Here is a 14,100-nt window from a genome sequence, read left to right on the forward strand (position 1 = left end):
AAGAGGAAGCAAATCTGATTTGCATGGGTTGCCTCCCAAGTAGCGCTTGTATTTTACGTCTTGCAGCCAGACGGTACCTACATTAAATTAAGTTAGTAACTATAATTAACAAAGAAATACAAAATAAAAACAAGTATAACTATTAATTACAAACTACAAGTAAAATTAACAAGTATATTGTACAAAAGACACAAGTTAAGTACAAGTGAGTATAAAACGTGAAAAGTATTTTTACAAGTATTAAAGTGTGAAACAACAAAATAATTTACACGTATAGAGTATTCACAAGTATTTCTTTTATTATAAACATTATTGATATCGAATCAAATTCCAAGCGGTAAATCAAGTGGACGTGCGGCCCAAGTATAGTCGCCTAGACACAAACTCCCTTTCAAATCGTTTGGGCAACCTTACTGAAATGGCCAGGTGGGGGAGGACGAACACGAGAGGAAAAATCCATTTTGGCATGAGCTACTCCCACATTGTGGTTTACGCCCATTTGCAAGCACTTCTGGATTCAAAAACCCGTCATGAACGTTGTCCCCTTCCTAGACACCATTTCAAATAGGCTTTCTTACTAAGATGAGAAAGTTCATAAGTGTGAAGACAGTTCAACAAGTGTTAATAAAGGCCGCCCTCAACCTCAAGGGACCTAGCTAGGTACCAATAAGGGGTTTAGGCCAATATTAACAAAAGAGACTTCACCTATTCCTCTCAATTTACAACCTACAATTAAAATTCGTGTTCAAAAATATAAATAACATCCTAGTTAATTTAAACTAAGTTTCAAACAATTTTTAAACAACAAATATATACAATAAATGACACAATTTAACAAGTGATTTTTCAATCCCCGGCAACGGCGCCAAAAATTGACGACACTAAAGGCAAGCGCGCAATTTAACCCTGAAATATCGTTAGTAGTATAAGCAAATAGGGATCGTTCTATTCCGGGGATTGAGGGTACACCTGTCATTGTGAAACAAATAAAGAAAAGTATTATTTACAAAAATAAAATAAAGAATATAAATATATACAATTGTATAAACAAATAAAGAATTAAAATAATAAAGTATTATTTACAAAATAAAATAAAGAATAAATATATACAAGAAAACACAAATAAGGGGGGGATTAGGATTCTTAAAATTAAAATTAAAATAAATAAAATAAAGAAAATGTAAAAACATATATACAAGGGTGGAACGCAAGGAACAAAGATCAAAATCAATTCCATGTAATCAAATTCGATTCAAACCCTATAATTGTTCTTCCAAGTCATGAGAGAGGAGTTGATCATGTGAAACATTCGAAAGCAAATGATTTCCCATATTTTACTTTTCAATGCTAATTAACCTAAGCGAAAGCACCTAGATTAATCCTATCAAACATGCAATCAAGCCCTAGAAAGCTAGTCAATCATGACATGTTCAACGCATTAGACATAGAGAAAGGCTATCAACTCAAGTGTACAACTTAGTTATGGAAAAGTCCACCTAATTGCAATCCTCTTCAATTAAATTCGATTCTTGTCCAGAACCTTTACTACTTTTGATTCAAGTTACACAAAACGAAAAGTCGATTTCATGTTCTTAAACCTAGCACCAATTACATGCAAATCCTATAAGTGTCGACCCAAATAAGATAAACATATAAAAGTTTTCTGTAAAGCAAATTTAATCGAACAAACTCACATAAGCAACTTTGGAATCACAACATAAGAATCGAAATTCTTTATTTAAACATAGAAATTGGGCTTCAACTTTGCCCTAAACATTATTGTTAACTAGAAACAAGTTCATACGAAATCAAACAAGGAAACCAAAAAGGTTACAAGGAAAAGGAACGAATTACACCGTGAGTGGAGATGGAGATGGAGAGCTAGATGGTTGGATCTTGAATCTTGGAAGCAAGCCTTCAAGGTGGATGATGGAGGATATGACGATTTTTGTCCAAAACCTTTACTACTTTGATTCAAGTTTACACAAAACGAAAAGTCGATTTCATGTTCTTAAACCTAGCACCAATTACATGCAAATCCTATAAGTGTCGACCCAAATAAGATAAACATATAAAAGTTTTCTATCAAGCAAATTCAATCGAACAATCACACATAAGCAACTTTGGAATCACAACATAAGAATCGAAATTCTTTATTCAATCATAAAATTTCAGAATATAAACCTTGTTCAAACATAAATGTTAACTAAAAACAATTCTCACGAAACTAAGCAAGATTACAAAGAAAGAGGTTGAATTACACCGTGAGATGGAGATGGGGATGAAGGATGAAACGTTATGGATTCTTGAATCTCGAAAGCAAGCTTCAAGGTGGAGGATGGATGATGATGCTCACGGCTCCTTCTTCTTCTTCTTCTCCCTTGCTTGAAACGTTGAATGCACTAGAGGATGGAGAGAAAAATGGAAAGGAAATGGAGAGACAAAGAAGATGAGATGGATGAAGGAATGTGTTATGAAATGGTGAATTGGTCTCTATTTATAGGCTTCCAAGCAACACTATTTGGCCTTTAAACAAATCATAATGGGTTAGGTTTGAGCACTTAAACACTTGGTGGATTTGCTAGGTAAGAGCACTTAAACACTTAGTGGATTTGTTAGGTAAGATCACTTTCTCTTCCTTTATTCCTTTAATTTTTATCTCCACTAAGAACTCAGTTTTAGCCTTTGACTTCTTCATATGAAATGTTCCACTATGAGTGTAGATCATTGTGGTAAAATTTCAGAATGTATTGCCATGTGGTTGGGCCGAAAATGCTGCTGGACCTCTTACAGGTCCAGTTTTCCGGTTTTGCTTCTGTAGAGAATTGGGCTGATTGTTTGAAGGCCTTCCACTCATATTTTTCTCTGGCACTCTTCATAAGAAATGATCCTTTGGGTGTCTAGAATGGATCTGGAAGGTTTCAGCTCATTTGAAGTTCATTTGGTCAGGCGGCCGCTCCTTCTTCTTTGCTTGGCTTGGTTTCTCCTAGCCGGAGTAGGAATATGTGTAAAATTGATCTTTTAGTACATTTCCATTTTTCTCCATCATTTCCAGGTAATTATGGACCTAACGCTCATTTCACCTTCATCTACTCCAATGTACCTAAAAATAGAAATTGAATTAAAAATCGATTTAGTTAAGGAATTAACTAAGCAAAATGTGAGGAATTAACTATTAAAATACCGCATTAAAATGCTCCTATCAGTACCCATTAGTGAATTGTTATCTATGTCCATCCAAGTACCAAGACCACAAGCTAGAATAGAGACAAACTATGTACTTGCTTTTGTATCATATCTCAAGGCTTTATATGTGTACTTCATTCCCCATTGCTAGGTATCAAAGGAATGAGATGAATTAGTTTCTTTTGCATTTTACCTTGCTCTTAACAAAGCTCCCAACAGAAGTTTATACTAACCAATTAATCTGACATTACTAGGGAAAAATGGGAACACAATTGAGACTCTTCCTCAATTTATTTATGTTCCCAAATAATCACCCTACCTAGAGAGGGCTTATTTGGGCTCAACTGAGAGAAAAAATAAAAATAAAAATAAGAGGCCCAACAATGCAGCTAGATGCATTCTAAGGCATTAAAGATATAACTTGAATCAAATAGAGACCCGAGTACAAAACCTTAAGCCCAAAAAGCAACAGCAAGGGGTCCAAGTGCTAGGAAGAGCCAACGCCCAAGGCCGTAATCCTCACCTCATGAGAACTCAAGTAGGAAACCAAGGCTCCATCCTGGAGAAAAATAGCCACACCGCTGCCATGAGAAAAGCCTAAGAGAGAGCTCACAAAGTGAGAGAACCTTTTTTTTTTTTTTTGAAAAGAGGGTTGGTGCGGCTGCCCTCAAGCCTTAATTAATGAAAGCATAGAATACAAAGGAGGGACATAGACCCTGAACCTTTTTTTTATATAACAATTAGTTATTCATAGATTACTGTGACTTCATCAATTATCAATTTTTTATATATCTCATCGGTAATTAAGAATTTCTGGTTATATATTAATAAAAGAATCTTGTTCATTCTGTCTTAACTTTTTTTGTTTTTTAAAGGCATGTATCAAATGAAATCGAATGTTAAGAGCCACGGAGAACATTTGTGTCGATTGAAAATGTTATGATGGAAGTAAACTAACTTTTGTTGTAAATAGATTAATCTATGTGAAATAATTAAGAGCAAAGAAAAGGAAAGAAATTGGTGCTTGTAATGGTGGTTTGACAATTTCATTTTATGATTGTTTTGTCTCAACTACAATGAGGATGATATTATATGAAGCAATGTATCAAACTTGTGGCGAGTTGTGTCTCTAGTTAACTAAACTATTCAAGGCCGACACTTTGATCAGAAGCGAGTATCATTCTTGTTAAGAACCCTATAAAAAAGATAATGGCCGCCTCCTCCAACCTACCAACTGAATGGTGCTTGCACCACACCATGCTCATAAAGAAGCACCATACCAAAAAGGAAATTGCCATGATGTACCACATCATGTAATTATATCAATTTTGATGAGTTTTTCGTTTTACATTTTCTACTTTATTGTTCTTTTATGTGTAGATTTAACTGAAAGAAATAAATATTAATTTGATGCTTAATTGATCGTAGGTTTAGAGTTTCTTTGAAATCTCAAGTGTTAGGTTTTGACATAATTGTACAGACCTATACAATCATAATTAAAAATTAGAGTCGTAGTATCGCATTGTTGCATCATCACACTATTGGGACTAAAAATAATAGCAAAACTGATTTCATCTTATGAATGTTTTATCATCGAAAAACTTATAGTGCTAAAAAATATTAAAACTCTAGAGCAGAAAATCATTACACAGGTTAATGTTAGGGGTATTTTCTACACAATGGGTTAATTCAATAACTTTCAGCTATAAAATCTCAATTCAAAATATGAGATTATGAAATCACAAATTCCCAATAATTCAAATGGGTGATCTCATACACCCCAACAATTTGAATAAGTGACGAAGACAATTACCATAAAGGCATAAATAAGGCAATCAAAAAAAAAAAATAAAGGTATAAATTTAAGAACATTTCTTGACTAAGATACAAAAGCTCCGGCCACTACAAAAACGAAATCATTACTTTACGTTTTTTTAGAGATATTTGTTTAATTTTTATTCCTTTTGGGATTGGGTCATCATCATGAAAAAGTTAAATTTGCATTCTTTATGATTCACACAATAAATTAGGATGTAGAATGTTCCACTCACTGTTAGGAGAAAGATTAAAGGAGGTGGCTTTAAAATTCCGCGCATTCATAGCCTTCATTGATATCACCCCAAAATCCAAAACCCACAATTGCTGCACCAAAATTCCATTACAAAACCCACCCACCCATTTTTAGTATCTGATTTTCGAATCATCTATATATAATTTTATCCAAAGAATCCAAATTTTTTTTTATACTGGATTTCCGATTCCTGGGTGCCCCTGTCTTTATCCGCCCACCAAGATCAATCTCTATCCTTCTCTCCATTCCACCTAAAGGTACTTTTTTTCTCTATGTTAATCTGGGTTTTGTGCAATTATTGCTTTTTTCTACAGTGTTTTTGATTCTTCTGTTTGTGTCATATTTGATATCTGCAAAAGGGTTTTGTTCTGTTTTGGTGTTAATGGGTGGTCTGATTGCTGCAAAATTTGTTTTTGCAAATTGGGTTTTGGTTTTGAACCTTCTGACTGCTTCAAAATCTGATCTTTTCAAATGGATTGATCTTGTTTACTTGATTTATGTGTGTTCTGGGTTGATCTTTTCAACTTTTAATTTCCTTGAGAAAGGAGAAAAGGATATTTGCATGGATGAGTTTCAATCTGGTGAGACTTCAAATTTATTTCTCTGCGTTTTGTATGTTGGTTATGGCCTTCTTATGAGGAAAGCTATGAAAGATGGTCACTTTTTTTTATCACTAGTGAGACGGTTTCTCTTGGAGATTTTGTTTTGTGAAATTTTATCTTAATCACTTTATCAATTCAATTCTGTCATCTTGCTCTCATTGTTTTAGAAGCATGATCTATGGGAGTCATGGTATCAGAACTGCAGTTAGTTATGTGCCTGCAATCTTTCCCAGGGAATACGACAATGATGATTGAAGTAAATCCCAATTAGCTTAGTTGACATCCATTGCGTCTGTCTTGTGCTTTAGTTAATTTATCTACTGCACTCGGATGACAAGTCTGTAGAGTCTTACCGTTTCTGTTTGTCATTGTGATTCTTTGAAACTTAAACATGACTGTCTCCTATTTTGCAGGTGAGGAATGCAACCTTAAGTTATATCAAAACCACAAAGCCGTCCAGCTTTGTTAGTCAGAAGAGGGAGGGTGCTGGTCCGCGGAGGTAGTCGGACTTCTGCGAGCTTTGTGTCCTCTCTCGTTCTTATCAAAGCACACTTGTGCTCCCAGAGGTTTTCTTAGTGCAAGTGGAGCTTGAATTTTTCGGCATATGAGAGTGTAGAGTTGTTGGGGAGGTGTATTTCGACACTGGCATTATGGGCGCTGTCTGTTGTTGTTTGAATGCTGATGATTTTGAAGATTATGTGAATCCAAACAGTTCTGCATTGAGGAACTGTCCGTGTCTTGGTTGCTTTTTTCAAAACTTTGTAAATGTGGTATGCTTAGTGATCCTTGATAGTGAATTCATAGTCTTATTTTTGTCTCTTTTTCTTTTTAATTTTGAAATACCACACATTTCAAATTCATAATCCGCACGCCATTGTTAAGAGAAATATATGTAGTATTAATTGTGGGGTCTTTATATTTAAGATGGATGTATAATCCTTTATCTTCTGTTATTTGTAGTATTCATCACTGTTCAGAAGAGGGGAACTACAGTCGCTCCCCTCATCCATTCAGGGGGCTGCATCGATGACTTCTGCAGCCTCACTTGATAGCTCTTTATCTGACATGTATCGCTCTCCTCCAAGGCCCTTGCCTTATGATGCTGACCCCAGATACATCCGTTTGCAGCGGGATGGATTGGTTTCTAGGCGTGAGAAAGGCACTAGTCATTCTCATGAGGAGACTGAACCTCTAAGAAGTGATACTGATGCAGATTCAGAATGTTTGAGTACAGGAGACAAATGGAATGGATCTACTTGTGAAGATGGATCAAAAGAACATCATTCCAGGTCCTCGATGAAGTTGTCATCTGCAAAAGCAACAACCGGATTTGGGATCATTTATACATCTTCAGAAGAAGAGGATGTATGCCCAACATGTCTTGAAGGTATTTTTCCTTTGTATTTTTTATATTAGTGTTTCTTCTTCTTTCTCAATCTATAAGAAAAGAACTTGCCCCCATTGGATGTTCAGCATTTTCCGATGGCTACTTCCACCACACTTTTGCTCATATCAATGATGAACCAATCCTGTTTGGACTTGGTTTGTATGTTTGTTTGCTGAGTTGAATCAAATTAACTGTATGTGTAAAGGGAGGGTGAGGTCTTGGCATTGATGTCAGATGCTAGTTTTATTAGGATAGAGTACTTTTGCACTTCTGATGTTTCCTGCAATTTTGATTGGTTTATAATTCTGGAAAGTATACTGTTGTTTTGTATGACTTCTCACTTGTTTACCATTTGCCTCTGTATGCAGAATATACTCCAGAAAACCCCAAAATAATGACAAAATGCTCTCATCATTATCATCTCGCTTGTATATATGAGTGGATGGAGAGAAGTGAAAGTTGTCCTGTTTGTGGCAAGGTAACATTACCAATGTTTTTCCTTAAGCAGACTTTGTTCATACTCATGAGTCATGATAATATTTCAGCAGTCATAGTTTCTAGTAGGCATGCATCTCTATTATATTGTTATAATATATTTCTGGGATTTCTTAATTTCCCAGATATATCTTATATGGCCAAATAGTTTCTCAGTTGTAGTTTAGTGTTATTTTGTTATATAATAGGGAAATTCCTTTGCCATAACATATGTGAAGGTTAAATTTAAAAATTGTAACTATATAGTTCTGTCCTGGAGTAGATCTTTCTTTGTCTCACCAACACAATACTTGAGCTGCAAGATCAAGCAATTTGGTTTTATATTGTTTAATATCTATGATTTTTGCTCAATCAAGGTACAATCAAGCAGGCAGATTCACTTGGGAATTGAAAGTTTTACACTACTGTGCTTTGTCTTGAAACTCTACCGATGTTCTGTAGTGTAGAGGGATGGATGTTGCATACCTTAATATCAACTTTAGAAACTAAAAATGCTATTTAAAGCTATATTTCTAGGATTTCTTTTGATATCAAGATAGGAACAAAAAATGTCTTTATTCATGAATGTGTAGAGTCTAAACTGTGGAATTATCGTTTGGCTTTTGTAGGTCATGGCATTCGATGAAACGACTTAATCTTGATTGACGCGTCGTCGATGAATCCAGCAACATCAGGAAGATAGATACTAAAGAAAGTGATGCCACTGTGAATACCGCATGTTAAAAAAAATAGTGTCATCGATAGTACATATAAACTTAATTTCTGATAACCAATGTTGTAAGTGCAGTTTATCCAAATGTTTTTTTCCTTTGGAAAATTTTCTTTTGGAAGAAAAAATGTGATAGTTCTTGCAAGTTTACGTGCATTTGGCAAAAGTCATCTAAGTATAGCATTGCACCAGTAGAGAGAAAACTTTCTGTACAGCTTATCTATGTTACCAGTGTTCTTTCTTTGGGTGTTATTTTGCTGGTTGGTCTTTCAGCCTTTTATATAGATGGAATTTACTCATCGACTCCCTCAAACCCCGTTTAAGTTGATGTAAGGTTTTGCTCAGCAAAGGCTTGTTTCAGAGTTTTGTCAATCATTTCAGTCATTGTGATCTGGGTTATTTTTCACGTAAGCTCTGCGGTTACACTCATGTCCTCTACTTCAGTTTGCAATGAAGTCCAAATTCATAACGTTCTATGCAACAGATTTAATATTGTACTCATCTACTGTACCATAAAAGGGGTGGTTAATATGAACAATGTTCTCTTACAAAATTTCTGTTTAATATTCTTGTCAGAGTGACTATATATCAAGGTCATATATGCAGACCTAATTTACAATTTGGTTATACAACAAATGTACACTTAATATACAACAGATGACTTTCTAGCAAAGTTATGTTTACATGTACACAATTACGTATTTCCAGGGCTCCATCACCATTAGAGATGGAGATTGAAGGCTTCCAGATGAGGTTGTATCATTTTGTGGCTGCTTCGAAAGCTCTCATGAACACCTCAGACGGCTGAGCACCGACGCAGTCCACCTTTCCATTAAACTGCGAAGGTAATAATTAACAGTTAAGGGATCTAAGTAATTCGTTATTCGTTAATGCAACAAAGCTCAAGTCCTAAATATGAAGTTGCATCACGCACCACGTAATATGGGACTTGTTTTGTTCTCGAGTACTTCTTAATATCTTCAGTGACCTTCAGTGTGTCAGAAGAACAATGTATCAAACCCACAGTTTGAATCAGTAGCTTAACGCCTTAACAGTTCGATCATATAGTTGCTTCTTTTCTCTTTTTAGGTCCATTTTGGTTTGCGGAATGGAAATGACTCAATTTTTCAAGCAAAAGGAAAAACAAACCCAAGAAGACAGAAGGGTTTAAATTTCCTTCTTTTCGATTTTTCTCAAACTTACTATCGCGTAAGAAGCGAAAACTCTCGTCCCATTCCCACGCCTCTAATCCACAAACCAAACAAGGGCTTAATAGAAACATTAAAGGAATTAATCAATGAAGAAAAAGATACCTCATTGAGCCCATTGTTAGGATCTTCAAGAAACTCTGCTGCCCCTTCTATACCAATCTTACCAGCACATTCCAGAAGATATTCCCTACATATATACAAATTGCAAATGCTTGTGCCTCTTAATCAGATCTAACAAATCACTAATTACAAGTTTACAACCATTATCAACTATTACCTGTCTGCAATGTCCTTTTCCTCTGTGAAGTACCCAAGCAGTATCTCATCCACAAGATCATGTTGCATATCATGATCCTGTTCCCCAGCAAAATATACTAGCCTGTGATAATCTAGAGGATCTCCCCTGTAAATTTGCAACACCAAAACTGTTGTTTTAAGCAAAAACAAAAATGATAAGCAAGGCGAAAAATGAGAAAAATTCTACGGCACACTGGAATGTGACATATAATGAAGGTCTTCGAAAATGAATCATGTATTACACTTACATGATTCCAGAAAGTTTGTATTCAAGCGCATCGTAGGTGGTTCTCAAAATCTGCAAATTGTGAAAGGGGAAATAGTGAATAATCTTGGACATAAACTTGTAGCAAATGACATTAGGATATACACATGCATGGAAACGATAGAATTAATGATTTAATACATCTCCTATACGCATTTCCACTACTTCTGATATATGAGTGCTGCCATGCTTATCCTCAGAATGCTTTTTCTTATCAATGCCTTCTTTAGGGATATCAGGATAAAGTTGAAATGGATGCCACCGGAGCTCAAACACGTACAGAGGGTCAGCCTCCTCTAGAGCTTTGTCAAGATTTTTCTTGCCTATAAAGCACCACGGGCATACCGGATCCGAAATGATGTCGACTGTGCAAGGCTTTTTCGGAACTCGGAAGGGATGATTTGCAGCCATATTTGTTCATGCAATGCTTTGTGTGAAACTGGTACGTACTCAAACAATCAGAGCCACCAAACCAAACCACAAATGAATCTGAAATGGCAGGATTATTGAATGGTTTTTGCTCCTGTTTCATAACAGCTTACCACTTGGAGAAGAGAGAAGCCAATTCCATGTGTAGTGAGGTACGGATACTTTAACGGACGTACATTTGCTTCTACGTTTACACCATTTTTATATTTTTTATTTTTTGGAAGTACGGAATTACGGATGCCTCACATTTGTTTGAATAACTATACATCATAAATTCATAGCCCAATACTAAACCCTAAGTTAACCCTTTAGAGAACAAATATTTCAATAGCTTAATTATGAACCAAGGAACTTCTTAAGAAGAAGCTTTTGGTAATCTAGGAATTGGTGTCGGCCAGAATGGTACCACCAATGGCAAGAAGCGTTATCTCCCTTAATTCGACTCCCCTAAAAAATCGTCGACTACTTTCTTGTATCAACTCTGAAGGTTGTAGATGGCAATCGTCGAAATTTGGGGATACTCTACTGTATGTTCCTTTGTCACCATTCATTGTTTCTTGTATAATTATACATACAATTAGGTGACATATATAGTAGGTAAAACAAAGAGAGGTCCAAGAGAATAATAACAAAAACTATATCTGGATGGGAAAATGCAAATCTGGGAACTTCAGTATATATGAGACAGTAAATCAATACCACACATGATCACCTAATCAATGATCCTTACGACTCACACTCTGAAAACATAAGAAACAAGACTGTTTCACTGCTATTAATCACTTAGCATACGTATTTCTGAGGTTGCATTCTTATTGGAGATCATAGAGAGTAATGCTTGTTGATGTGCGGCCGTATCACTTTGTTACTACTTCAAAAGCTTTCAAGAAAATCTCAGGCGGTTGAGCACCACTCAATGCTTGCTTTCCATTATTAATCTGCCAAAAGAACCAGAAAATCATTATTTAATAGATTGATTTGTGAAATGAATCAAACATTCAAACCAGAGTTGAATGTCATCACCCACCACGAAATGTGGGACTCCGTTTATGCTGCCCGAGTACTTATTAAGGTCTTCTTTAACCTTCAATTTATCACAATAAGCAAAGTCAGTCTATTTGGGTTGCCAATAATGAAACAGAATCAGTGCTCACAATCTGAATCAGTAAGCTCAACAGTTCCACTCTGATCCTAAAATTCCAATGCTCCAAATGTTTGCCTTCGTTTAACACGTTAACTTGGAAAAATAGCAACATGAAAGAATCAGTGAAGTATGAACCTCATTTAGGCCATGGTTGGGGTCCTCAAGAAACTCTGCTGCTCCTTCTACACCAACCTTCCTGGCACATTCCAGAAGATATTCCCTATATCCAAATTGCAAATTTTTGTGCCTCATAATTCAATTTAGGAAGGTAATAGCATTGATTTGCATAATCTTAGGAGGAATGAGGAAATACAATTTTTCTATTTAAAAAGATATATATACATGCTTTGAAATTGCTTCTTTACCTTGTAATCTTTAGGGAAGGATGTATCATATTATGACTGCACTATCATTTTAGTTTACCCCTGATCTGAAAGATATATACCTACTAGGGTGATCATCACAATAGGTTCTGTTTTTATGGATCAAACTAAGTAGGAACAATTACTTAAATGACTGCTATGGAAAATCAGAAAATTAATCAATCTTGCCATGAACCCTCCAAATGGCTTCCCTCCTGCTTTTCTATTATTCAAGTTTTCTGGTGCAGAGCAACCAATTCTCTACATAAGATTTGGTACTGTATACAGCAGACTGATAAAATTCTCATATGAGTTATGTTATTGTTAATTGAAAAGGCAGTTGTAGATCATACCACATGAGATTTTCATAAAGTCATAATTTCTGTCCTCATTTTAGAGTGGCTGTGGTTTACATATAACACATTTCCACAAACTCCATCTACACAACCTTAAAGCCAGCATATTTATAAAGCTCATGACCAAGTAACCCAGTAGCTTAATTACCTGTCCCCAATGTACTTTGCCTGTGTGAAGTACCCGAGAAAGAGCTCACCAACAAGATCATGTTGCTTCGCAAGATCCTGCTGCCCGGCAAAGTAGATAAGCCTGTGACTGTCTAGAGTATTTCCCCTGTACATATTCGACACACATGTTAATCAAGATATCACCTAACAAAACACATTCATTTCCACACTTTCCACAACATGAACTTCTTGTTCACCGTTTCCACAATCAACACGAAAACTAAAAAAACAACATAAGATCAAAATCATTCTTCACACGTACGTGAGTCCAGACAGGTCATATTCGAGGCCATGGCTTCTGAAAATCTGCAATTGTCAATACAAAATAGTGAATGCATAGCATATAGCATATATGCGCTTAGTGTTAAATTGACATGGTTCATACACACAACTACAGCGAATACCTCTGACATCCTATTGCCCATTTTTGCAGACATATCAGACCCAAATTTTTGCTCATAGTACTTACTCTTATCAAGACCTTCTTTAGGGGCATTAGGATTAAGCTGATATGGGTGCCATCTAATCTGCAAACATTAAGGATCTAGAAATGAGCAACAACAACATCATCATCATCATGCACAATAATAAGGGCAAGAATGATCAGAGAGTAAAGATAAAAGAGTACCCTAAAGTCATATCGACCGTTGGATGCCTCCACAGCCTTGTCGAGATTCCTCTTGCCCACAAAGCACCATGGGCACACAGTATCCGAAATTATATCAATTTCGACGAGCTTCTTCGCAGGTTTGGTTCCAGCTGATCCTTCAGCCATGTTTCTGCAAGAAAATTACACTAAAAATGAGATTGGTGCGCAGACAATTCCCGGAAACTACAAAATCATAGAACTGAATCCACAATTCATGTATCAGAGACATGGTTTCTGGATATACATAGGTACAAAGATTGATGAAACGAATGAAAGTAAGAGGCTTTGATGGTAAAGGTTGCTGATTTGCTTGCCTGTTTGTGTGTGAGAGTATGAAAGTTGAGACTTGGAGCTCCGATAGAAGGGAACCAAACACAGTGACTTCAACGTTTTCGAATATGTTCCACGTTTTCGAGTTCTTATGGTCTCTGCTTCATCACCTAACAAGTACCACAAAAGTCAAAACGAAAGGTGCATTGCATCACACCATTTTTTTTTTTTTTTTTGTGTGAAATAACCTACCAATTTTATGGAATTTTGGAATTGGAGAAAGTCGTCCGTCTGTTACATCAAACTATACTTTTATGCTAAAAATGTCCATGTTTTTTACAGTTTACCTTCTATTGTGCTCTCATTAATCCGTCATATCATCTACCTACTAGAAAGGTCTGTTTTAATTAAAGATTTGTCCTTTTACTCGTAATTTTTTTAGTCATACATAGGTATTTCAAAATCGACCGACCAACAAAGCATGTAACTTAATAAATCA

The 14,100-nt window shown here is 35.8% G+C and overlaps 3 protein-coding genes across 4 annotated transcripts; 1 reads left to right on the forward strand and 2 right to left on the reverse strand.

Annotated features, from left to right (window-relative positions):
• The first annotated feature begins 5,194 nt into the window (after nucleotides 1–5,194).
• Nucleotides 5,195–8,749, forward strand: LOC112190716 (E3 ubiquitin-protein ligase At3g02290). The gene is made up of 5 exons (XM_024330189.2): nucleotides 5,195–5,514; nucleotides 6,273–6,629; nucleotides 6,820–7,246; nucleotides 7,615–7,724; nucleotides 8,350–8,749. Exons 2-5 carry the CDS (start codon nucleotides 6,510–6,512, stop codon nucleotides 8,374–8,376), a joined length of 684 nt encoding a protein of 227 aa, XP_024185957.1. The 5' UTR covers nucleotides 5,195–5,514; nucleotides 6,273–6,509; the 3' UTR covers nucleotides 8,377–8,749.
• A 214-nt stretch (nucleotides 8,750–8,963) lies between these two features.
• Nucleotides 8,964–11,146, reverse strand: LOC112190718 (uncharacterized protein YwbO). Its single transcript, XM_040513473.1, has 7 exons — nucleotides 10,766–11,146; nucleotides 10,365–10,662; nucleotides 10,207–10,256; nucleotides 9,939–10,064; nucleotides 9,764–9,848; nucleotides 9,385–9,438; nucleotides 8,964–9,287 (listed from the first exon to the last, which is right to left on the reverse strand). Exons 2-7 carry the CDS (start codon nucleotides 10,632–10,634, stop codon nucleotides 9,210–9,212), a joined length of 663 nt encoding a protein of 220 aa, XP_040369407.1. The 5' UTR covers nucleotides 10,635–10,662; nucleotides 10,766–11,146; the 3' UTR covers nucleotides 8,964–9,209.
• Nucleotides 11,147–11,278: 132 nt separating this feature from the next.
• LOC112190717 (uncharacterized protein YwbO) lies at nucleotides 11,279–13,789 on the reverse strand. Of its 2 annotated transcripts, none has more exons than XM_024330191.2 (8): nucleotides 13,646–13,789; nucleotides 13,311–13,461; nucleotides 13,087–13,209; nucleotides 12,945–12,988; nucleotides 12,663–12,788; nucleotides 11,932–12,016; nucleotides 11,680–11,736; nucleotides 11,279–11,590 (listed from the first exon to the last, which is right to left on the reverse strand). In XM_024330191.2, the coding sequence occupies exons 2-8, from the start codon at nucleotides 13,455–13,457 to the stop codon at nucleotides 11,510–11,512; spliced, it is 663 nt and encodes a 220-aa protein (XP_024185959.1). In that variant the 5' UTR covers nucleotides 13,458–13,461; nucleotides 13,646–13,789; the 3' UTR covers nucleotides 11,279–11,509. The 2 variants fall into 2 exon arrangements, with proteins under 2 accessions (XP_024185959.1, XP_024185960.1); XM_024330192.2 differs by having other exon boundaries at nucleotides 13,576–13,713.
• Between the last annotated feature and the right edge of the window lie 311 nt (nucleotides 13,790–14,100).

Source organism: Rosa chinensis, chromosome 2, assembly GCF_002994745.2.
Source record: "Rosa chinensis cultivar Old Blush chromosome 2, RchiOBHm-V2, whole genome shotgun sequence".
NCBI lineage: Eukaryota > Viridiplantae > Streptophyta > Magnoliopsida > Rosales > Rosaceae > Rosa > Rosa chinensis.

Excerpts from the sequence above, each read along its gene's own strand:
- LOC112190716 (XM_024330189.2), top strand. The coding sequence starts at position 6,510 with ATGGGCGCTGTCTGTTGTTGTTTGAATGCTGATGATTTTGAAGATTAT. Across the intron at positions 6,630-6,819 it reads TTCAAAACTTTGTAAATGTG|TATTCATCACTGTTCAGAAG; the intron begins GTATGCTTAGTG and ends TGTTATTTGTAG. Across the intron at positions 7,247-7,614 it reads ATGCCCAACATGTCTTGAAG|AATATACTCCAGAAAACCCC; the intron begins GTATTTTTCCTT and ends CTCTGTATGCAG.
- LOC112190717 (XM_024330191.2), bottom strand. The coding sequence starts at position 13,457 with ATGGCTGAAGGATCAGCTGGAACCAAACCTGCGAAGAAGCTCGTCGAA. Across the intron at positions 11,737-11,931 it reads CCAACCATGGCCTAAATGAG|GTTAAAGAAGACCTTAATAA; the intron begins GTTCATACTTCA and ends GATAAATTGAAG. Across the intron at positions 11,591-11,679 it reads ACGGAGTCCCACATTTCGTG|ATTAATAATGGAAAGCAAGC; the intron begins GTGGGTGATGAC and ends TTCTTTTGGCAG.
- LOC112190718 (XM_040513473.1), bottom strand. The coding sequence starts at position 10,634 with ATGGCTGCAAATCATCCCTTCCGAGTTCCGAAAAAGCCTTGCACAGTC. Across the intron at positions 10,257-10,364 it reads TGGAAATGCGTATAGGAGAT|ATTTTGAGAACCACCTACGA; the intron begins GTATTAAATCAT and ends CACAATTTGCAG. Across the intron at positions 9,439-9,763 it reads CTAACAATGGGCTCAATGAG|GTCACTGAAGATATTAAGAA; the intron begins GTATCTTTTTCT and ends GACACACTGAAG.